Below are 24,362 nucleotides of genomic sequence, written 5' to 3' on the forward strand. Positions count from 1 at the left end.
ATTCAAATCATAATAAACCTATAATTTTAAAGCATCATTCAAATTAACTAAATCATTAACATTCAATCACAATACATAATTCATTAACATTCGACACAATACAACTATTCTAAGTTTTCATTCACAAGTCACATCCATCTAGCATAACAATTTGAAACATAACTATTTGTTATCCATGCGCAGCTATCAACAAATAAAACTACTAATATTTGCTATCAACAAGTAAGGTGCTTAGCAGCCGCTTTAGCATCCTTTATGTTCCTAATGCACTCCACTGCCTCCTGATTTGTCATTACCTGATACCAAAAGTCCAGTCTGTTCAGAGTATACATTACAGGAAAAAAGAGAAATATACACACAAAAAAAAAAACAGGTGCCAATAGAAACCAAACACGGAATGGGACACAAAACTCTGTGTTCCTAGCATGACTAATATGATACAGATTAATTACAACACCAAATTTCACAAGCAGCAATAGCTAGAAAATGTTTAATATCAGTTGAATCAACACAGACAGTGAACTGATATGTACCAATGATAACAAATGATTTAGTAAGAGAATTTTAAAATTTGTAGACAAAGTAGAAATGTATGTATATATATATATATATATATATAATCACAATCTACAATATAAACAGAGTAATTAACACCAAATGACCCATAATACAGTGATGACGATAGTTTTTACCTTATCCGCTAGTTGAAAGCTCATGACTGCTTGATATTAACTCATCAACTTAAAAAGGGCAGCTAGTGTTGTCAATAAACATTGCCTAAACTTGGATTCAGGTATTTGATGGCATAGATCACTGTAGGTAAGTCTGGAACTGGAAGATATTTAAAAACTAAATCAGAACCAGCATGGTTTATGCTAAAACCAAACAATGTATGCAGAGACATAAAAGTAATACCTACTACTTTGCATATTGGAAGGTTCCAGGTCCTGCCAAATTTAAATAGTATCTCAGTGAGAATGTTGTTCAATGAAAAAGTGTCTGCGTGTGTGTGTGTGTGTCATTCAACCATTATTTAATTATCCACTCTATCAAGGGCCATATGCTCACATAATTAAATAATTCATATATTCTGCTTCTACCATTTCCATTTACAGTGATCATCACTTGTAGATGACTCAAGGTTATAATTTTGCATGTAATACAGTGGCATCAAAATGATAAACATAATGATATACTTGGTTCTATTGATCTTAAGGAAATGTAACACACAAACCATGCCTAGGCCAAAGAAGTCCAAACCCACAAACTATCTCCAAAAGGGCCTGACTCACGAAAGAGTGATGGAGACTTATTGGCTCACTAGGGTGGGACAACTACTGGATGTGGGCCGAATACACTTTTCTGTCCTTTGATCTTAAAGAAGTATAAAAGAAACAGAGAGAAACCATATCGGAACAAAAATAAGTCCAAACTCATGCACTACCTCCAGAAGGGCATAACACTAAGATGACTGGAGAGTTATAAGACTCACTAAAGTGAGACAACTATGCGATGAGGGACGGGATACACTTTTCTTTCTTTTGTTCTTAAGGAAATTTACAGACTGACAAACTACACCTGGCCCAAAGAAGTCCAAACCAACACACAAACACAATGATATGCAAGTATCTTGTTTCTTTTCACTTTGTTTATCTCCAGCTGCTTCAGTAATGAATTCAATTGATAATAGAATGCAGCAACATACCTCCTGCAAAATATTTTTCAAGACAGAATGGGTTACTAATAGAACCTCCTGCATAAAGAAGCTTTGTATCTTTTCAGCAAGACCAGAAACATCCCTAATCAACGCATAAGCATCAACCACCTATAAAGCATTGAAACACTCGTATCAAGAAAAAAATGAAAACAACAAGAATGTTGAACAACAAATGCAATCCAATCTAAGAAGCACGAACACACCAACACATCAATTTTCAAAAAATGCAAGACACGAGGGACATGCACTAAATATATGATTTTATATATTTATTATATGTCATATATATTAATATTTTATTCAAAGATAATAAAAATTGTAACACAACACTATATTCTAAAGTTTAAAGGAAGAGGATTAATAGGTATAAATTGTTACTTTCTTTTTTCTTTTTACCATTGTATTGGTTAAGTTACTTATACTGTGTTTCGTGTGTGTGTGTGTGTGTAAGCAATGGACATGTGTGTCCCCCATGCATCAGAAGTGTGTCTTGGTCTAAAACTAATAAAAAATAATAATAATAAATAGCCCACTGCTTTCAAATCAAAGTTGAAGGGTAATATGAGAGCTATTGTGTAGTGACGCCAAGGTTCAACTCCCATTGACACTAGTAAAAAAAAGGAAGAAGAATAAGCTGTGAGGGAGGGAGAGAACAGACATCACACACTTTAAATCAGCTAAAAGGAAGCCTTCTCATGCCTCAGACTTGGGTATTCTCTACTCTAAGGCCCAACCTAGGCATCCCCTTGCTCATGCGTCAAGACATCATACTCATCTCGTCATGATACTTAGTGTTGATGTGACTACTGACAAGAATGTGACCACTTTAAGTTGATGTGGATCCCCATCCAACTACGCAATAATGGAAAATAAAAACTCTTCCAATCGTCTAAATAAATAAACAAAATAAAACCAAAAATTTATGCTACATCAAGGGTAAGTCAATACTTTTGGAAGATCGCTTTCCTTTCTCCAAAATTTGTAGCAACAACGGCCCAGGCAGCATAGGATTAAATGCTCATAACAGAATCTTTCTTAGTAGTTGATCTTCAGTCTTCACTAAAAGAAGAGCTGGAACAAACTACATGGGCCGCATTCTGCTATGACACAAGCATGCACCCATAACTCCATTTTATACAATTAACATTGTCGTGTGCAGTGTGCATCACAAGCCAAAGGAGAAGTGTAAAGCACCAAGCTGCACAAAGGTCTAATGATAATAATTCCTTGTTGTGGATTTAAAGGTCTTATGAACAGAAGAGGTTTATTTCTTGAAGTTTTGAAACAGGTGGCTGACAAGAAGAATGCTAAACATATTGCGAACTAACACAGGTAAAAACAGCAAGTATGCTTTTTTTTGGTGTGTATTGCCAGAGGAGCCTACCCATAACCCCACCCAACCCAGATGAAAACAGGATCGGATCCCAGGTCCCTGGTACAACTACAAAGAGATATTAACATTACCAGGTAAGCTAGCTGGCACCTTTAGGTAAAGAAAACATTAGCACTCTTTGCAATAACTAAAAAGAACTTGGTCATATGAATCAATTACCTATCTAATCAACTAAAAATCAATAAATCAAAAGACAGTATAGGACATAAGCATGCCACTTGCTGAAACCAAATTGACAATCATGAGCAAGGAAAACCTCTTCGTAAAATTCTTCCTCAAGCTCCTCCACTACTTGACCATGGGGCTTGCTTCCATATATCGAACTCAACTCTTCAGAGCTTGATGGAAGACTATACCTCTGATGAGGAGGTAGTCCAGCAAGAGCACGAGCAACAGCTGCTGCTGCTACAGCTCGTGCAGGAACCTACAAGATAGATAAGTCAATCAGAATCAAATATATAAATTACAGTGCAGCAATGGAATATATACAAGCCAAAAAGCTAAATACAACTTACAAATTGTTCTTTTTTTTCTCCTAAAACAAGGAAGATGGGAGGAGTTATGAGAAAAGTTGTACGTTTTCGGAAGCAGAGTCATCAACCTCCTTGTTAAAAATAAGGAATATGCCTAGCTCAATAAACTTGAATGCATATCTATTAGTTGACAAGTCAATTGGTTGGTCACTTACTCTTGATGGTTTAATTCAACCTTATTCATAAAATGGTGTTGAGATCCATACCATTTCAAGATTCTCATTCAACATGTAAGAGTCTAAACAAAGAGAAAATTTGAGAAGCCTATAACTGATGAACCCACTTTAGAGACTTGTGGCACAAGAGAAGGATAATCATGTGATTTCACCATTAGTGACACTATAGACACTTCTATGAACATTCTTAGAGCATCACACTATGTTCAAATTTCTATATTTTTCTGTATTTATTGCGGATAATTTTAATGGTCTCACATTTTTGGAAACAAGTACTTTTAATTGATAAGTAAACTAATTTCATCATGAGCATATTGCATTGCTTATTAAAAAAACAAAATCATTATGAGCATCAGAGGGCACTACCCACTAAAATTCCCACCAGCATCTACTTTATTTAGTTTTTAGATAATATTACCAACGGAAGATAGAAGATTAGACATGATAAGTCACAGCAATCTGCAAAACCTGCAACAGATACAGAGCAAGCTACAACAGTTCCATCTATAGCATAAGTCACACATGTGTAATATCTAGCTGTATAGGTTGTTATTTTGTTATAGGTTGTTAGTTTGTTACAGATTAATTGTCCAGTGTTAACTATGGTTTAGTAGTTAGATTCAAGGTTAGGTAGTTATGGTTAAGAGTCATTGAAGTGTATAAATATAATTTCATCCTGTAACAATTGATTCGATTCAATACAAAGTATATTCATTCTCTTTAAGACACAAGTTCACCCATGGCTGTTTCAGTATGATTTTTCCTCTGCCTCCTCATGGTGTGCCAGTCTTTGCCTTTGCAGCTCTTCCTGAAGAAGTAGTTGTGGAATCTCAATCAGCTAGTGAGCTAGCCACTCTTGCCGCAACTAATTTATCTAGGGCACCTCCAAAACCTTAACTCATTTCCTATCCTTCAACCTCTAACCTTCAGACTCCAAAACCAATAATTAATTACTTTCCTAAATTTATAGAAAAAGGAATTCTCAGCATTTCCAATAAACATTCACAAATAGTGGAGAAGGACCTATTTGAGGCCAAACTAATAAGGAAGGTTGCCAAATTAAAAACCAATTTTAATTCCTTTAATTTGGTTTATAAATTGTGGACATGCAATCGGTCAACCGCATGTAAATCTCAAAACTAACAAAGAGGAATGCAATTTTTGTCGTGAAGAACCTTGAAGAAAACTCTCTTCAAGAGAAAAACCACAAACAAACCCAAGACTACAAGACTCAAGGTAAAAGGACTTGCAATCCAGATCCAATAACCTCACTCAAGCAACCTTTACGTCAAGCTCCATGCTTGCACTCCACTCCTTGTGGCTCTAACTCCAAAGAATGCTACAAGGAACTCCTCGCTCCAATCTCCACTCCTTACGACTCCATTACTCAACAACCAATGGATGGGCATCTCATGCAAAGTGTTTGTGCAGAGTTTTTATCGTAAAATATAAACTATAATTTCACTAATGAATTTTTCACCAAAAGGCTCTAGTTGATAGTTTTAGAAAATATGGTTTCAGAGATCACAAGGCTAGCCTGAAAGCTTAAGATTTTCTCTCCCTCGAAGTACATTTCCTTATATTACAAAGAAAACCAAGAATCAATTTATAAAAAAAAAAATAATTATTGACCTAATTAGGTCAACAATTGATCCAAACCTAGAGCCTGCTTGAGGGCTAATCGAGCAAGGCAATTTGGAGCTTTTTGGAAAATAAAAAGGTGCCCAAGCTCAAGCTAGAATCAAGCCCACTTCATGTGGGACCTTCTGGAGTTGAAACTCCAAGAATCCACCTAACCAACTCACTTGGGTTGTTATACATGAGAGAGAGAGAGAGAGAGAGAGAGAGAGAGAGAGAGAGAGAGGCAGGCTTTGCTACGACTGAACAAGAATTCAATATGATTGTAAAACCCTAGACAGGCCTCCCAAAACTAATTGAGATTCCTACCCAAAAAATGCCCCACTAAACAAGCCTCCCACCTTTCTACACTTTCCCTCCTAGGGAGGTCAACCAGAATGGTAGAATCAGAAGAAGAAGGGGGGAAATACCTAAGTTTGACAGATGACCTCTGATTCGTGGAATTCAAGAACTACAAATCAAAAGAATTAAATTGTAAATAACCTGAAAATTTGATACATGATTAGAGGTTAATCTGAACTGGTGTATAGTACATTCATACTCTGTTCAGGGGTTTCATATTTCTTAATCACGCCTTTTGGGTCGAACAGATGCATGTTGCTTGTGTTGATAGTTGTGGTGAGTTTAAATTTCTTTAGCAAGCCCTCTTGCTTTGCCATGATCAAGTTCTCCTCGGACATAATAACTTCAAAGTGTACGGTGGTGTCATCGTTGTGCTCTCTGTAATCCTGCAACCATTAAAATCTATCGTGAGACTCCAAACACCACACATACTACAACTTAATAATATACTAAGAAATCAGTTCAAGAAATCAAACTTAATTATACCTTGATAAATGGGTCCTTGATTTTATCATTTCCTGTCATAATTGATTCAAGAAATTCTTTATAATCTTGAGTCCATTGTCGTATAGGCAGCTCATGTGTATCAAAACATAAATCACTAACGTATTACCATTTTCTGGTATATCAAAAACATTTCATAACCAAACAGACATCCCTACTCTTTCCAAATCCTTTTGTTGCTCATCAAACTTGATATATATGAAGAAATCAGAATGATAATAGGACACATTCTCATGTGTAACACATCACTTCTAAGCAGAGAAAAGAATGAATTACTGCCATCATTTGCCTGCTTAAATAACAAAGGCTGAATTCGAGTGACTGCATATTTGTTGAAGGATTATGAAAAGCAATGGCAGGAAACTAACTAGACACTGTTACCTTATATGCTCATACTTGAAGAAGGTAAAAAAATTTGAATGGGAACAAACCCAGAAAGATAAACAAAACCTAAAGGCTCCTTTTGGTACCTCCTTAAAATTGATTAGCTCAAAAGTTCCCACATTGGTGGCAGCTTCTGCTTCATCATTTCTTTTCCAATACAGTGTTTTCTGTTTAACACGGATAGATGTTTAACACGGATAAGTGTCTAAGTGGCCTTTTCATTTGGTGTTTCTTCTCAAATAAACCTTGAGGATTTAATACTATGTTCTTTGCAATTACTCAGATTAACATTAGTAGCTGAGTTTACTTCTCATTGGTGGATAAATAGCCCAGCTTGTGGATGCTTTCATTCATGTTAGTCATGATCACAAAAAATAATGTCAACATGGAAACATAATAAAAATGATAAAGAAATTGTTCTTGTTCAATTTTTCCCTTCTCTCTTTTGTATGAAGACCATAATTTCCTGACATTTAGATAAAGCTGTTGTAAAAGTAGTTTAAACAAGTTTTTGTAATGTTAGTTTAAGCAAAATGATAGCAGCAGATAGGCCATACACACAAACAATAGCAGCATAACAGCGTCAAGACTGTATTTGAACATAGCAACAAGCAGCATAGCAGATAGGGCACACAGACAACATCAACTGATGCAGGGCACACCAGAGAGCAGCAACTCAGATCATTATTTATTCCCTTCCTGATATGTATATTTATTTATGCATATAAGAAAAAACTTCTAAGAGGGAGAGGTGATGGCATGCAATGTGGGTTACAAAGATCATTACATGATAGGAAGGTTCAGGGGATACAAGTTCTTTTGAAACTGTTGTATCAGGAGCTTAGTACAAGGCTCGAAGGAAGATGACATTGGTTAGTACTCCAAATTGAGGAAATTAAAAGTGAAGTCTTATTACAAGTTGGAGGGTGACACACTTCACTTTCCTTGGAAAGGGATTTGAAAATTTGAAGGGCCCTTCTCAGTTGGTCTTTTTTGCAGGGAGATATCCCAGGTGAAAATTCTTGTACTAGATAATCTGATCAAAAGCAGAAAAACTATTCCTAATTGGTGTTGCAAGTGCAAAGAGGGTGGGTCTGTCTGTGGATCATCTTCTTATATACTGTTGGATGGATTGAAATATTTGAGCGGTGTAACTGTCCCTTTTTTGGGTGCCTTGAGTGTTCCTAAAGATGGTAGTGGTTATGTTACTTGGTTGGAAATGAGGCTTTTTACCCAAACAGAGAAAGAAAGCTTTGAACTGAGTTTTTCTTTTGTTTCCATGAAAGTAGAATTATGAATCTTTTGTGTTCTTGGTAAGAGCATTTCATAAAAGAGGTTCAGTTGCTTTCTCAACCACCTCCACAGTCTCAGGACAACACAAACGATCATCAAAATAACACCATCTTAGCAATGAGACCAACATTCTAAAAAATTACAAGCTAATTATATCCACTTTAACAAACAAATGAAGCATTTCATACTAAACATACTTAGTGTATGGATGCCCACGCCAACAAGTAAACACATGTGCACAGACACAAAAACCCACACACTTTACACTCACATTGTTAATTGAAGTCTGGAAGTTTGCCCAAACAGAATGAATTAAATGGACTTTCCTGTTTGGCCCACCATATCTCCATAAGAACTACAAACAACAGTTTGAACATCAGTCAATGAATTAAAATAAACTATCATGTCCAAAGAAAATATAAAAATGAAAGAGAGAGAGAGAGAGAATGGGCACACATTGGCCAAAGCATTTAACTTTTTCGAGGAAGGGGAGTTCCCTTTTCTAATATTCCAAACCAAGGCAACCTGTACTTTTCCTGAAATTAAACAATAGACTTAACAATCTAAAAGGCCCTGGACAGACCAGTTCAAATACAAAATTTCACATTCTAAATTTAGGTACTCAGATAGTGACCATTTCTATATCTTTCAGCATAAGGAAGGGATGTGTTGTATGTGGTCACAGCCATCTGCATACAAAATCATCTTCCATTACAAAAGCAAAAATTGCAAATCACAACCACTCAACTTTATCCATAATAAAATTCAAACAACCTGATTGTCATTAATGAAAACCGTTAGACCTTTTGTTAGACCTTTTGTTAAAAACTTGAGAACTTTTTGAAAGCATTGAGGTCTTACCATTCTAAAAACATCCACCAAAGAAGATCCCATTTCTGAAAGCATCAGTGCAACCTGATTATCATTAATGAAAACCGTTAATTTTTAACTATTTCAGTTTTTATTTTTAATGAACTTGACAAATGAACAAAGTTATCATGCACAGTACTAAGGCATACTTTTAATGTGAGATGAAGATTTTCTTCCTTTTTATTTTATATTTATTTTTATTTTAAAGTAACTGACAATGTCACATATTAGAAGATAAGTTTTGAAAGATTATTTGGTCTCTTGAAGGTGTCCTGATGAATTCATCTCTACAGTAGAATATCAAGCAAGAAAAACTAGTCTCTAATATCATTCCAAAGATGTAACTCATAAAAGAAATTATGAATTCTATGTTAAGAAACCAGTGAAACCCAAGTAACATCATGTCTAAAAGGCAAGTCATGCCCAGATATTCAGATTTTTGGGGTGATTTTTGGGCCTGAACCCGTTTTGAAAATGATGTTAAATCCCTTGGATCTGCAATAAAGATAATATTTAAACTTGAAAATAGACAACAGCAAGCCAAAAAGTCACAAATTCTGTTAACTATAAACAGATTCAACATAGTGATATCAGATACACAAATTATTGTAAAATAAACTGCGAAGCAATGAAACTTTAAGCGTGTGCCTCACATTTACTCTTTCTACCCTTCACATTTCGTCTTCAAGCAAAGATAGTTGTGCAGCAGAAGTCCAATGGATGCAATCAACTGGGCTGAAATGAAAAAGAAGTAACTATCTAACTATCTAAAGACGTCCACTGCACTAACTTTTTAACATGTGACAAAAATTGTATGATTACTGATTATTCAGATCTCATCAAGAAACCATAAACCAGCTAATGTACTAGGTTTCAGGAGCTAAAATATCAAGAGGTCTTGCCAAAACCAAAGTCCGGGTAGGTTCATCTAGCAACTACTTGACATTAGTTCGAAACTTAGTTAGGGTTGTCCAAAAGTGACACCATCCATTAAAATATTCACATAAAGTGTTAAACGACAAAGATCACTGGGTTTTCCCTTACCTTAAATCAGCTAATATATGTACTATAAATGCCATGGAAGTTGATCATTCTTACAAGTTAATGTAAATTCTATAGAACAATTACACAACAATTGTAAATCATGAAGAGCAAACTCAAAAAAAGATAGGTAAGGGGATCTACATGAAGATATAGAAGTCCCCGAGCAATTCCTCTTATGATCTTGTAACGCTTATCCCAATCCAATTGTGAACGATTAATGGGATCTACATGTTTATCCAAGTAGAAGGTTGAATCAAAACTCAAAATTTATTAAATCATCTAAAAATGCACTTCAAGGATTCTAGTTTTAGGTTTTATTATATGATGAAACTGATATGTGCATCAAGATATATTTTTGTTATAGTGTCCTCTCTTTGATGGAAAGCTGCGACAATATATATATTTAGAGATGTTGTTTAGATGAAGTTGATGACAATGCAATGTATAGGAAAACAACACCACAATCATACCGAATATGAAGTTATCGAGGCTTGAGTTGGTCACAAACTCGTAAATAAGAATTCTTTCTGTTCCTTCAAGGCAGAATCCTAGGAGTCTAACCAAATTCCTGTGCTGAAGCTTGGCAACTAGCATAACCTCATTCTTAAATTCTAGTTCTCCTTGTCTAGAATCATTAGATAGCCTCTTCACAGCTATTTCTTGTCTGTTTGGAAGCCTACCCTGAAGATGCACAAAATTGATGTTAAACAAATTAAACTATTTTCATCAAATAGAGAATGTAGTTTTAAACATAAAGGATATAACTTATTTGTAATTGAATGTTCAATTACCCAGTAAACAACACCAAATCCACCTTGTCCGAGCTTATTAGCATCAGAGAAGTTATTTGTTGCAAGACTAATAGTATCAAAATCATATTGCAAGGGTTCCTCATTGCTAATTTCATCTATATCTTTACAAACTGATGAAACAAGTTAACAATTATGTCAATAACAGTAACAAATGAAAACATAGATCTTTTAGGTAATGTTGATGACTTCCTTCAAATCATAAAATTAACCATCGTAATCGTACACCGAAATAGCATCCCAAAATTCTCCACAAGCACATTAAGAAGGGATCTTTTAATTTTCTTTCCAAGATTTATTTTTATCAAGAACATATTGAGATAATTGACGTCATTTGGATTTGTTCTACTTTCTTTTTTTTATTTGTTAATTTTTTCAACGGCAACAAAATCATATTAAAGTCTACATAGAGGTCTAGAGAAAACTATCTTAAACTTACTTTCAACTTCCTTCCTTGGCTTATTCTGCTTCCGCTTTCTGAAGAAGATGCAAATGCATACCGGTATGTCTCATCTCAATTTCATCTTCTTGTCAGAACTATCCATTGTTTGGCTCATAACCGAGTTGTAAGATTTCTAAATTCTCACAAGTTTCACTTAAAATTAAGCCATCAAGTTTTTGTAAATCTGTAATATTCAAGCAATGAAGCCATTCTATTGTAATTCACTTTGACTCTTCTACTATATAATCAGAGAATTTCATTTTGCATCATATAAAACCATTTGGAACAATTTCATATACATCATTCATTGAAATACCCATAAAGCACAGACTGCATTAGAATAATTTCACCTTGTTCGGCGGGTAAACTTTCTCCTTGTACCAAGTTGGCCTGTTTTGTAGATCAATAGGAACCAATTTTATCTTCTCCTGCAATCCCTGTTTTCCAAAATAAAGAAAACAAATAAATGAAAATGTGTCCAAAACAAATACACTGTATTCAAATGATATACAATCTTAACCTGTGTGTGTGTGTGTGTGTGAGAGAGAGAGAGAGAGAGAGAGAGAGAGAGAGGGAGAGAGCAAATTAAGCAGAAGCCAGAGCAAGAACAGTTTAGAAAACAACCTTACAGTTTCGGGTAATCCACGCACGTTGGGCTTACGGGCATATGTAGGAAATGTACAGCCTGAAAATCAAGAAATTCAAAAATTCCCAAAATCAATTTTACATGAACTAGTCCAAAAAAATAGCAAAAATTTCAAATGGGTATATTGAAACAAACACATAGATGCAACTGGGAAATGCTGAAAAAAAAAAATCAAAATCAAATAACCCAAAAGAAAGTGCGTTAATTCTGAACCTTATACCTTTTCATCCCATCGAAGATTGCAGGTGGGTCTGAAGTAGAATCAAGAGCAGGTGGAAGAACTTCTTGCACACATCTGCAAGAGACAGGCACAAACAAATTTTGGAGCGAAAAATGCACAGATATATCAAGCTTCTGTTTGGTTTCCGGCAGAGGCACTAGTGGAGGAGGAGGAGAAAGTGTAGGGTTTGATAAGAAGAGAGATGAGGTCGTCGCAGATATCGGCGATCCTGTCGTAGGATTTGGAAGCCATTGCGTCGCTATGGATCGCTCACGGTTAGATCTCGGCCTAGGATTCAAATCTGATTTAGATTTCGACGATCTTCTCGGATCCGGCAGAGGCACTAGTGGAGGAGGAGGATCATCGACGGCGGTGGGTGTTTAGGAGAGAGAGAGAGAGAGAGGCACCAGCAGAGGACGGAGGAGGATCATCGACGGCAGTGGGGATCTGCGGCGGTGGCCGTGGCGATCTGTGCCGGTGGTGGTGGTCTGCGGTGAGGTGAGGCTTGGTGGTGAAGGAGAATCTGTGTGAGAGGTTTGAACAAATGGTTGTAAACAGAGAACAAGAACAGGGGCGGTGATATATATCCCACTAAAAAAACATTTCACCTTTAGCGACTAAATTTGTTTTTGGTCGCAGAATCTTAACATATAACGACCAAAATTTGGTCGGCCATTGTCTACCAGTGCATTTCGATATCAAAACGACGTCGTTTTGATATCTGCGACTAAATTGTGTTAGTCGCTAAAAGATTTTACTGTTTCCACCCAATTTTTCACCTCCTCACATCATTTTTAGCGACTAATATTTTAAATTAGTCGCAAAAAATCACCTTTTTGCAACAAAAGTACTTTAGTCGGTAATAGTATCAACTTTTAGCTACGAAATGTTTTTTGGTCGGCAAATGTCATTTTTTTGCGACCAAAATTTTTTTGGTCGGCAAAAGTGGTCGGCAATTGTGTAAATTCTTGTAGTGATTCTAGCGTTTGGTGCAAAAGGGATGTGCATTAATTTTACATCTAATTTTTTTGATAATTTGATAAATGAAAAAAAAATGAGTTAAATTTGATAACAGTTAGGAGTTCATGATAGAGACATTTTTTTTTTAAATACGAAAAAAAAATTACAAATAGTGGCGGAGTTAGGATTTGATTCATGAGGTGCACTATTAATCCGTGGGGATATCAATTACAAAACTTAACTAAATCTAATTTTTATTTGGTGATAGAATAACTAGAAAGATTAAAGTGATGTCAAAATTATGTGACTTAGATATGTTGTCATTAACTAATTTTTTTATTTGCTATTTTAGTTACTAAATATGAATCAGGATCCCTTCTTTGAAATTCCTCATTGACTTCCTACTTGTTAGGTTATTGGGCTCACTTTTAGGCCTAATTTCGATGATCCGAACCGTTCACATTTTAAGATTTATTGAGTATATAAGAACTGTAAAAAATTAAGTTGATCGAATATCAGAAAGCATGTGTTCGGAAAATTATTTATTAATTTTTTTAAAAGAATAGTTTTTAGTTCGATGATCCGAACATATGCTTTCTGATATCTGATCAACTTAATTTTTTACAAGTATAATATACTCGACAAATTTTAAAATGTGAATAATTCAGATCATCGAAATTAGGCCTAAAAGTGGGTCCAATGGCTTAGCAAATAAAAAGTCAAGTAAGAAACTCAAGGAGGGGATCCTGGTTTACTAAATATGATAATAATCATAATTTAAAATGTAATAACATGTATAAAAAAAAAAGAAAAAGAAAGAAGAAGGAGATAAATAGATGTAGAGAGAAATGAGAGAGATAGAAACAATCATAAGAGAATATTTTGATAAAATTAAACATTTATAACGATAAATTATAAAGAATTTATTAAAAAGAAAATTAGATATAAACAGTTTGAAACATATTTAAAAATTAAATTAGAATTAAATGAAAAAAAAATTTAATTAAAGATAAAGTGTAATTTTAAAAAAATGAGCGTAGCACGTGCCGTTCTAGACTAGCTCCGTCCCTGATTACAAAATTTTGATACTTTTTATTATGAAAACAACTATTCAAGAAAGCTTATTTTATTACGAGCCTCGTGGCTTTGGTTACCCCCTATAAAAAATGTTGGGCAAATTATACTGACTTCTCCCGACGATTGCTTATAGATTACACTAGGGTGCGCAACGGTTTATCTGAACTGCTCAAACCGTCTAATACGCTCAACTCGCATATAAATGGACGGTTTCGCAAACATAATGCGGGCGGATGCGGTTTGAAATATGACAAATTTGTGGGTTGCGGACGGGTCGCGGTTTAAACCCGCAACCTGCAAAAACCGCCCGCACTTTAATTATTATTATTATTATTATTTTTATATACCAACTTTGTAACTTTTGCAGGAGCACTATTATGTTATCTATGACACTAGGATCATTATTTTTAAGTATTTCTCAACTTTCTTAATGCCGTAGAATTATCAAGTCCTAAACTTGGTTTCTTATATGATTTTCATTGGTGATTCATCCACTTTTTCCTAATAAAATTTTCCTTCTAATGGTCGATGGAACTTATAGTTTGATTATTGATTACTGAACTGACAATTCTAATTGAGTACAACCTTCAATGCATTGATATACATTTTTTTCATGGCAAAAATGCTAGTGTAGAGTCTCTTTGTTTTGGGTACTTTTCATTTAATGCATTGATATTCAATTTTTATTTGTAAACTCATCAAAAAATTGTTATCACAAATATATAAAATGAATTTGATGCCTAAATTCGCTGGGAAAAAAAACTCGAAAATTAATTTTTAAAGAAAAAAAGTGTAAACCGCAAACCGCCCGCAACCGCCCGCACATTTGCAAACCCTATCCGCACAAACCGCAAACCGCACGTCGGGCGGTTGCGGGTTGATTTTTTCTCAAACCGCATAGATGCGGGCGGGTCAAAACCGAACCGCAAACCGCACAAAACCGATCCGCGAACTCCCCTAAATTACACGGCCTACGAGGGTTGTTTGGAATAATCTAAATAAGTATAATTTTTTATCTTTTATAAAAAGATGTGTAAAAAATCAAAGAGGTGATATGATGAAAAAAAAAATAAAAATATAAATTATATTAGAGTTGCCAAACTTGACCTTAATAATTTGGAAAATTAACACGGGCCTCCATAATGGGCCTAAGATGTTGTTTCGGTTAACAAACATAAGGAAATAACAAATTTATCCTTCATAAATCATATGCTTTTACTAAATTACCCTTGTTCATCTGACTTATGTCCTTCACTCCTAGCCCTATTGTGTGTGCTCCATGGTCTAATCTAATCACTTAAAACTCCACACCATCATTTGTAAACCCCTCAGATTATGATTGACAAGTAACTGTACCAATCAAATATTGAAAAACAAATCTGAACAAAAATTAGTATATCCTTTTATATACAAGGTAAGAAATGTCTTCCTTCAAAAGGCCAAGATACATGAAAAACCTCCAGCTTGAATAGCATGAACTAAATAAAAAAAACACTCTACCCTCCATAAGGATCTGTTTCTGTTTTACAAGTATGAAACACCATCACTAAATGCTCTGCTTGATATGAAAAATAAAAAAGAAAAAAAAATTGAAAATAATTGTTAGCTGCACAAATGTATCAATCATGATGTCACTGCAATACCGTGTTTGGGGATCGTCCATTGCAACTATCCAAAACTATTTCAAACAAATCGCCTTCAGATTCCTCATCAAAATCAAATGCTTTGTTGTTACCACCATTGTTGTGGCCACTTCTAGTGGTAGCACATCGGTTTAGCCACTGCGAGTCGATTCTTCCCATTGAGAAAAGCTCTTTGCTGTCATCATAGCCCAATGCTGGCGAATTCGCTAGGGGGCCGATGAAGCAGGGGTTTGGAGTCCTTTGTGCATTTGCAGGTGCATATTTGAAACTGCTCTGTCCAAAATTAACTAAAATCGTGGTGTCGGTGTTGGCTGCCAATGTTGGATAGAGTGGAGTTCCAAATTCCTCGGATTTGCAAGTGATTACGTGTGTAAGTTCTGAATCAACTGTGAAAAAGACTTTTCTCTGGCTCGGATTGTACCCACAGCCAATCACCTTGTTTGTTTCTCCCCATTCTTGATTTTCAGATTCGAACACAAGTTTAGTTCCTGAAATAAGAGTAGCAAATGAAACATTTAAAACTAGCAAAGAACACATAAACCGGTTAGTTTTCATTAATTATTCACTACTAACTCATTGGAGGTCTTAATTGTGTGTTGTCTAGCCTCTTGGATTGTGAGAGGTTTAATTATTCGGTACAATAGACGTGCCTTGCATTACTATCATTTGGAGAGGGATGTGCTTGAGACGTGTTTTAAATTTAATTGTAATTTTATTTTATTTTTTTAATAAAACACACACAGTTACCGAAAAAATTATACAAATTTGTTGACCTCATGATTGATGATGGACCCTCCCTCAGTGCTTATTTGGTGAGAAAATCACTCACTTTTCAGGTGCCCAGTTCCTCATTGTTTATGCACATTTTATGTCATGAACTTGAAGTGCTAACTATTGTTCCATTAAATAGACAATGCCCTTTCCTAAGAAAAATAATAAATAAACAAAATAGACAATGCCTCGGGTCTACAAAGAGGTTTGTAGCTTACTTTTGACCCTTGATTCTTCTATAACAGGTTTTATTACTGACCCATGGTCCCAAACTCGCTGGATATAATTTAGAAAAAATACTTGAGAGCACTAAATATGAAACTCTAAAACCGTTTTCAATCTTGAATTAAATTTAGCATTAAATTTAAAATTTGGTAAAAAAAATATTTTTTTATGTTCTAACGGTTTCACCAAATTGATATCAAATTAAAATTTCACCAAACGTTTTACCAAAATGAGGACAGGCTCCGTATTTCACCAAAATACTGTGCATGACCGTTGGGGAGACCAACCGGTCGACCACCAAATGGTTTAAACAGTTCTAAAAAAAAGTTCAAATAGTTAAAAAATATATATATATATATATATTGTTTTCGCCTTACCGGTCGACCAGCCGGTCGACCACTAAACGATTCAAATAGTTCAAAAAAATTGGTTCAAATAGTTCAAAAAAAAAAAAATCCTCTTACCGGTCGACCAACCGGTTGTCCCCGGAGTAAATTTGATAAAAAGTGAAGCGTTGGAACCAGTGATATCAAATTGAGGAAATCATCTTTTTTTTTATCAGATTTGATGAAAAAAGAAGTTCAGAGTTGGAGATGCTCTAAGGAAAGCTCTAGTGAACAGGCTTCCCATAATGTGATGGCTGTATTTGTGTTTCCTTTCTTTCTTTCTTTTTCTTTTTTTTTTTTGCATTTCCAACTCATTAGAGCTGATTTAATGCTCTCTTTTTTTTAACTTTGAATCAGTTCTCATAATTTAGAGGTTGTTTTGGTGCATTTTTTTTGTATTTTTAATTCATCAGAGCTGATTTAGTGCTTTTTTTAGAGTTCTAAATCAACTCTCATAATTTAGAGGCTGTTTTGGTGCATTTTATGGAGCAGTTTATAAAGTTTTTTTTGTTTTTTTGTTTTTTTGGTTATGTTGAGTATTTGGCATAATTTTCGCTTATAACTTGAGTATAAGCTATTTAATTAAGTACAAAATAACAATATATATTAATCTGTGTTTAGGAGGGAAATAAGTAAAAAAAAGAATTAATTATCAAAAAACATAAAAAGAGATGCCTTTTACATTTTATTATCAACTTTAAACTTGATAAAAATTACACAAAACAAGTCACTCTTATTCTTCCTGAGGCCACTCACAAAATTTACATCAAGTAATTATTTGCGATCGCTTCTTTAACCCTATTTATAGTTTTTCTCAAGCAAAATAGTCGATAATCATAAACTAAAAACTAAAAACACATATTTCCTCAATTCAAATTTAAAAAAAAAAAAACACAGACACACATATTTCCTAATTTGCAAATAATTTTTTAAAAAACTTATTTAAATTATTTTCTTCTCATAAACTTGTAGAAATTGCTTCAAATTTATAAAATAAAATAAAATAAATTCTAATAAATGGTACCAAACAAAACCATAGGTATACGTGGAAGATGAGACTACAAGATCAAAAGAGCAGAGAACATACCGTCGAGATAAACAGAGCCATCGGAATTGAAGCCAATGGAAGCCAGATAGCTACCGGGAAGCTTCAGAGGCAGAGAGCCTCCTCTTGTAAGCCCCACCGCCAAACCAACCGCTTCCCCTTTTACATCGTCTCTACCACCACCGCCGAGTCTCACTTCTTCCAACTTCTTATTCCCATGAATCAGCGACTCCGAATCAGCTTTCGCATTGTAATTCTCTTGAATTAGCTTCGCTTTCTCTCCTTCACTCTTCCTAATTTTCTTCCTATAGTTCCCACCAAATGGGTCTAAATCATCTTCATCAGATGATAAGATTGTGATCTCAAAGTAGGCCTCTTGAGGGAATGAAGAGGTTCCCAGAGGAGGACCAGGTAGAGGCAAAGCGGTTCGAATCACAGAGGCCGCCATTGAAGAATAATTCGAATTGAGCTTTTTCGACCCAGAACAGAGCCTGATTTTCTGCATGAAATCGGCTGATCCTGGGCTGACTTCCCAGCTTATGTCCACCTCCATTTCTCTTCCTCGATCGCCTGCTGCGCAGGCACCCAGAAGCGTTGACCGGGTCGATCTGATTGAGGGTGAAGATGTGTAGGAGGTTGCGAAAGCGAATCGTGACCATCCATTCTCGACGGCGTCGGTGATCAGAGAAGGGTGATCGGCCCAGCTGAACAATTGTTTCGAAATCGAAACGTCGCGTCTGAAAACGTAGTAATTGGGTTTTCTCTTGTTGTCCAGATCGAGACTCACATGATGGTGGAGTTTTGCAATCCCTGTTTGAAGAGTCTCTGTTTTTTCTCTATTGGGTTCTTGTATGGAATTAGCTTTTTGTTGTTTGGAAGAAGAATAGCGGCGAAAGAGGAAGACGAGGAGGACTAAGACGACGGAGGATATGGCCGCCACAACCACCGCCACCGCCGCCACCGTTATTTGTGACCATCCATGCATCCCTCACCACGGATTGAATTGCCTCTTGACCTTTCTCCGTTTTAATGGGTTGTGTTGTGGATCATACAAAATAGGTGAGTAATAAAGGAAAGAGGAATTCAAACAGGATGATGATGATGATGAAGAAGAAGACTGAGGATGGAGAAAGGGTGGACTAAGTCCGGTTCAAGAAAGGCAGGAGGAGAGAGAGAGAGAGAGAGAAACGAGTAAAGTTGTATAATGGAAAGACGAAATTGTTGAGAGATGACATCCTTTTAATCAAAACAAAACCGACACCCTTATTCACATTAAAGAACGCCTTGGTCGATTAATTTTATTTTGAAAAAATAATATATATATATATATATATAAAAGCTCATTTGATAAATTTATATTTTAAGTTTAATAATGTGTAAGAGTATTTTTATGTTGTATTTTCTTTTATATTAAATTTGAGTAAAAAACTGGGTAAAAATTTTATCCGATATCTCGAGCTCCAACGAGCTATCATCAAATCACCGGTTGACGAAGAGGATGATCGGACGAATGCCTGGCCGATCGACCGATTAGTGTAATTTTTACTCAATGTATTATGGGTAATTTTTTTACAAAAGTGGTTATCTGGGAGGACAACTAGCTGGTTATCCGGTGTCGTTGTACTACCTACAACTCCAATGTCTCTAAATAGTAAATTGGTGAAAATCACATGCATCCTCAATTTGATGAAAACTATAACATATCTTAGATTTGACATTGGTTTGATGAAACCTTGAAGCAACAAGAAGTTATTTTTTTTACTAAATTGAAATTTGATGAAAGAAAAGGTGTTTGGGTTGGAGATAATCTAAGTAATATGATTGAGAAGATATGAAAAAATATAGGGTAAATTACATTTACCTCCCCTGAGGTTTCTGACAAATACAGGGACCTCCCCTGTAGTTTCAATAATTACACTAACTTCCCCTACTTTACCTGACATTGTACAGATTCCCCCAATCCGTCAATTATACATAAACGACGTTACTTTTGTATACAAAATGACCATATTACCCTTTTATTTGAGCATGAAAAGACGAAAATACCCTTTGATTATAGTATTCAACTTTGTTTTTAATTTTAATTTTAATTTTTTTGTTCTCTCTCATCTCATCTCATCCCCCAATCCTAACTTCACTTTAGTTTCCAATTGCAACAGCAGTGTAATCTGAATTCTCTAAATCACTCCCCAGATGTCCCTCATCTTCTTCCTCTTTCTCTCTCTACAACTCCACCTCTCTCTTCTCTCCTCTTCCTCCTCCACTACTGCCTCTGCCACCCGCCACCTCCACACCACAACCTCATCATGTCCTCTTGATTTCGACGTCCTTCGCCGACTCATTCAATCCTCAAATCGTCCAAAACTCGACTCCGATTTCGTCTCTTGTCACTACATCAAGGTCGGTCTCCGACTCATTCAGTCCGATTATCTCCGAATCACCACCAATTTTCTTCTTCCGATTGACTCCGCCGAGTCTTGTTGGGTTTCATACCAAACCCTAATAAACGATTTCTTCCCCAATTTTAATGATATTCACAAATCTGCAGTTTCCAGGTCTCTTGGATCGCCGAAGGTTGTATGAACATCACTACTCTTGATGCATTCGAAGGCAATGTTTCGAAATCGGCGTTAGACGATGCCGTGAAGGTGTGTAATCAATCTCTTGGTAACGGTTGGCCGTGCGCTTCTTGCACCACCAGTCTCTCGAGCCTCAAGCCTTCGAATTTGAACAGCCGATCAATTGGAAACCTCTCCGATTGCATGGCGTACCCTTCGATTTACGCCGCGATGTTTATCAATCGTTTCGGCCCAACCGATGAAGTTACTGCCAACTGTCTGTTTGGTTTTGATTTTTCTGATTTGAGCAATTCGAATGGTAGAGTTAGAACCACTGTGATTTGTATAGTTGTGATAGGTTGTCGGTTTGTTTTGTTTCTGGGTTGTGGTGGGTTTTGGATTTTACGGCGAAAACGCGAGAAAATTAGAGAGAGAAGTAAGGTTGATCATGAGAGAGAAACTAATTTAGCTTTTGGAATGAATTCAATCAATGAAAGTACTACTTTAGTTAGGTACGTATTTGAGAAGACATTTTTGAAGATTTATGAGAGAGTGTGAGAGAGAGAGAGAGATGGTAATGGAGTTAGCAGTCACAAAATGAAGGCAAAGGAAACTATCCACCATTTTCTCAGAAAATACACTGTTCCGGACATAGATGGGTTGAGGACACTTGAGGGCATTATAGACATTTTAATGTTTGACTTTGATGACATCAGCTTTTTCTGTGAAATAAATAAACGGAAGTCAACAGAAGGGGGAATCTTGACATTGTCAAGTAAAGCAGGGGAGGTTATTGTAATTATTCAAACTACAGGGGAGGTCCCTGTATTTGTCAGTAACCTCAGGGGAGGTAAATGTAATTTACCCAAAAATATATTATCTTCAATATTCTAATTGATTGCTACATTATTAATTTCAAAATTGAGCCTAGTTTTTGAACTTATATAGCAATATTCTTTTATTTTAAAAGGGAGTTGTGCTACTAATAAAAAAATTAAATATAATATATATATATATATATATATTATTTGGTGAAATTTATAGAATTATTTGTAATATTTTATTGAAGAGTCTGCTCTAAAATATTTGGTACAATTTTACTTATAATTTATGGAATAAAAATATTATGAACATTATTTTAAAATTAATTATTTAAAAATTTGATAAATGAAATTTTAATGTTGTGTTTAGTTTATGAATTTTGGTAGAATTTTAGAAAAGAAAAATAAAAATGAAAGTGAAATATAAATAAAATATAACTATATTTTACACATATTTTTTTTCACTCTCTTTTTATATCCTTTTTCAAATCTATGAATCAAATTTAATCTTAGATTCTGAGGTGTGATTGTCAATTTTTAATTTGGAAAAAGAAACACAAATTTTATTAATAGTCAGATTGATTTTGTAAATTAATTTCTATGTGATAAGACTTATTCTTTGGATGGATGGAGAGATGCTAATGGTTTTTTGGGTGGTTGGGCCTTCTAGAGGAACAAGAACATAAGAGGGGCAAAGACTTTCAATTATTCGTTAATTTTGTTTTGTCTCATATACTATTAAGGATTCTGAGAGGAGATGTAAAGCAAAGTTGGGATAGTGTTTTGAGAAAATTGAGGAGATTAGAATCAAAAGTAACACACAAATTTTATAGATGGCCACGCTGGTAGTTTTTTGTCTACGGCAGTTAATCCTCGTTTGTTACCTGTCACTTTCTCACTTGCTTTTTTCTTTCACTTTTATCATCTTCAAGCTTTATTATAAAGAAAATAGGAGTTTTCTTAAGTGTGCAAGTGCACACCATGTGCCACTTACACAAAAAGTGTAAGTGTAAGGTGTAAGTATAAGTATAAGGTGTAAGTGTAAGGTGTAAGGTGTAAGTGGGTTGCACATGGTGTGCAACCTCAAAAAAGGTGTAAGTGTAAGGTTTAATTTTTTACAAAAGGTGTAAGTGTAAGGTGTAAGTGTAAGGTATAAGGTGTAAGGTGTAAGTTGCACACCATAACCAAACCCAAGAAAATATTCAAATAATAAATCTTGTATTTCAAAATTTCGTGCTCTTTATTCTAATTTACCCACATTAGCATTTTGGTGGTAATTTTGCAATAAAGAAATCTTGAGAGGCAATTGTACATTCTCAAATTTAGAAGTACATTAGAATAGAATAGAGAGGCCAACAAAATAAAATAAAATTAAATAATTAAATAAAAAAAGGGAAAGAAATCCATGCCGAATATTCACATAGGTGTGAGGTTTCCGGTATTTATATTCATGAAAATATTTTATTATTTTTTTATAATTTAATTGTGTATATTTAGAAGTGCTTTTGATAGTAGAAGGGGTTGATCTTGATTCTTTATTTTTGTGATTTTTACTGTCTACTACCAATGAAAAACTTGTTAGGTGTTCAGGAAATGATTTTTTATTTTTTTAAAATAATATTGGGTGTTCGAATCAATTTATGTGCGTCTCAACTAAATCTTGATATCCTGAAATTAACGACGGAACAAACTTTTTGATAATGATTTAACACGGTTCTACGAGACTGTTGGCTAAAATGTTGGCTTATTTTTCCTACGAAGGAAAATATCATAAATGCGAGCGTGCCAGCAAGGATTGAAAAATCCTTACAGATTAAATTCAAGCCAATTATCAAGCGATTGTGTTGACGGTTCTTTTGCCTCAACGAAGAGGACTTCAAGATTGCCAAGTGTAAAGAAAAGAAAAATTAAAAGAAGAATGGGGAACGGAGAAAGATGATTGAGTGAACAATCAAAGTAATAATTACTTACCTCTACTCCTATGCTTCGAAAAGAAAGTGCATAAAATGCTTCGAAATGGAAATGCTGAAAATAAATGCTTCGAAATATAAATCTACGTTAAACTACTCCTAAGATAAGGAAAATAACAAGAAATATTGAAATCAAGTGTCTTTGATTGTGAATTCTGGATCTTTTACAATGTAGCCATTAATGGCTATTTATAGAAGAAAAAATACAGCAATAACTACTTAGTAACTACCCATTTCTTCCATCTTCATTCTTGTCTTGCCATGTGTCCTTCCACTCATCCACTTTGTCCTCCCACTCATCCACTTTGTCCTTCATTTTCTCCATTATCTCTATAACTTCTTTTAACTTCCAAATGAATAAGAGGATGCCACGTGTCCTGCAATTATATAAATAATAAATAATAATAAAAATTACAGATTTATGGTGTTAACATTACCCCCCGCGGCCCTTAAAAATGATGTTTATTTGAATTTTTGAAGGGCCGAACCAAGCACATGACTAACCTAAGCAGCAAAGTGCTTCGAATGATGTAACAACACCAATAAAGTGCTTCGAATGAGTATGAAATTATGACAAGATGACTCGAATTATTACTAGTAACAAGCTTCGAAAGTGATATAAAGGACCAAAATCATTCTTCGAAGGTCGATGGAACCGACCAAAGACGAATTACATCCTCAAAAATACTCGACAAAGCTTCGAAGGTTCACAACCATCATTATTATTTCTTCGAAGCTGTTGTTGATGCAAGATAGAGAGCTTCGAAGCTTACAAAATTATGGCAAAACAGCTTTCGAAGCAACTTATGGCAAAACGGCTTTCGAAGCTGTTTTTTGGCCAACCATTGTGGTTTATTCAAAACTTATATGTTCTGGTTCACACATAATTAATGGA

The 24,362-nt window shown here is 35.0% G+C and overlaps 2 protein-coding genes and 1 non-coding gene across 4 annotated transcripts; all 3 read right to left on the reverse strand.

The window, feature by feature from the left end:
• Positions 1-21: 21 nt before the first annotated feature.
• LOC114266071 (uncharacterized) lies at positions 22-6,866 on the reverse strand. 2 transcript variants are annotated; one of them, XR_014365124.1, is made up of 7 exons: positions 6,286-6,865; positions 5,999-6,185; positions 3,367-5,908; positions 1,706-1,825; positions 916-947; positions 693-831; positions 22-296 (listed from the first exon to the last, which is right to left on the reverse strand). It is a non-coding gene; the product is annotated as an uncharacterized LOC114266071 (transcript). The 2 variants fall into 2 exon arrangements; XR_014365125.1 differs by lacking the exon at positions 1,706-1,825 and having other exon boundaries at positions 6,286-6,866.
• Positions 6,867-6,919: 53 nt separating this feature from the next.
• On the reverse strand, positions 6,920-11,216 carry LOC114294792 (putative cysteine-rich receptor-like protein kinase 31). The gene is made up of 7 exons (XM_082918770.1): positions 11,204-11,216; positions 10,686-10,816; positions 10,365-10,575; positions 10,036-10,118; positions 8,615-8,669; positions 8,437-8,516; positions 6,920-8,335 (listed from the first exon to the last, which is right to left on the reverse strand). Exons 1-7 carry the CDS (start codon positions 11,214-11,216, stop codon positions 8,168-8,170), a joined length of 741 nt encoding a protein of 246 aa, XP_082774896.1. The 3' UTR covers positions 6,920-8,167.
• A 4,212-nt stretch (positions 11,217-15,428) lies between these two features.
• Positions 15,429-19,389, reverse strand: LOC114282000 (uncharacterized). Its single transcript, XM_028224621.2, has 2 exons — positions 18,161-19,389; positions 15,429-16,179 (listed from the first exon to the last, which is right to left on the reverse strand). The coding sequence occupies exons 1-2, from the start codon at positions 19,101-19,103 to the stop codon at positions 15,680-15,682; spliced, it is 1,443 nt and encodes a 480-aa protein (XP_028080422.2). The 5' UTR covers positions 19,104-19,389; the 3' UTR covers positions 15,429-15,679.
• Between the last annotated feature and the right edge of the window lie 4,973 nt (positions 19,390-24,362).

This window comes from Camellia sinensis, chromosome 3 (genome assembly GCF_055761805.1).
Source record: "Camellia sinensis isolate YWXY chromosome 3, ASM5576180v1, whole genome shotgun sequence".
Lineage (NCBI taxonomy): Eukaryota > Viridiplantae > Streptophyta > Magnoliopsida > Ericales > Theaceae > Camellia > Camellia sinensis.

Coding starts and splice junctions, on each gene's coding strand:
- LOC114294792 (XM_082918770.1), bottom strand. Junction 10,576..10,685: donor GATTTGGTGTTGTTTACTGG/GTAATTGAACAT, acceptor GTGCATCTTCAG/GGTAGGCTTCCAAACAGACA. Junction 10,119..10,364: donor CCTCGATAACTTCATATTCG/GTATGATTGTGG, acceptor ATAAACATGTAG/ATCCCATTAATCGTTCACAA.
- LOC114282000 (XM_028224621.2), bottom strand. CDS start 19,103: ATGCATGGATGGTCACAAATAACGGTGGCGGCGGTGGCGGTGGTTGTG. Junction 16,180..18,160: donor TGGCTCTGTTTATCTCGACG/GTATGTTCTCTG, acceptor CTCTTATTTCAG/GAACTAAACTTGTGTTCGAA.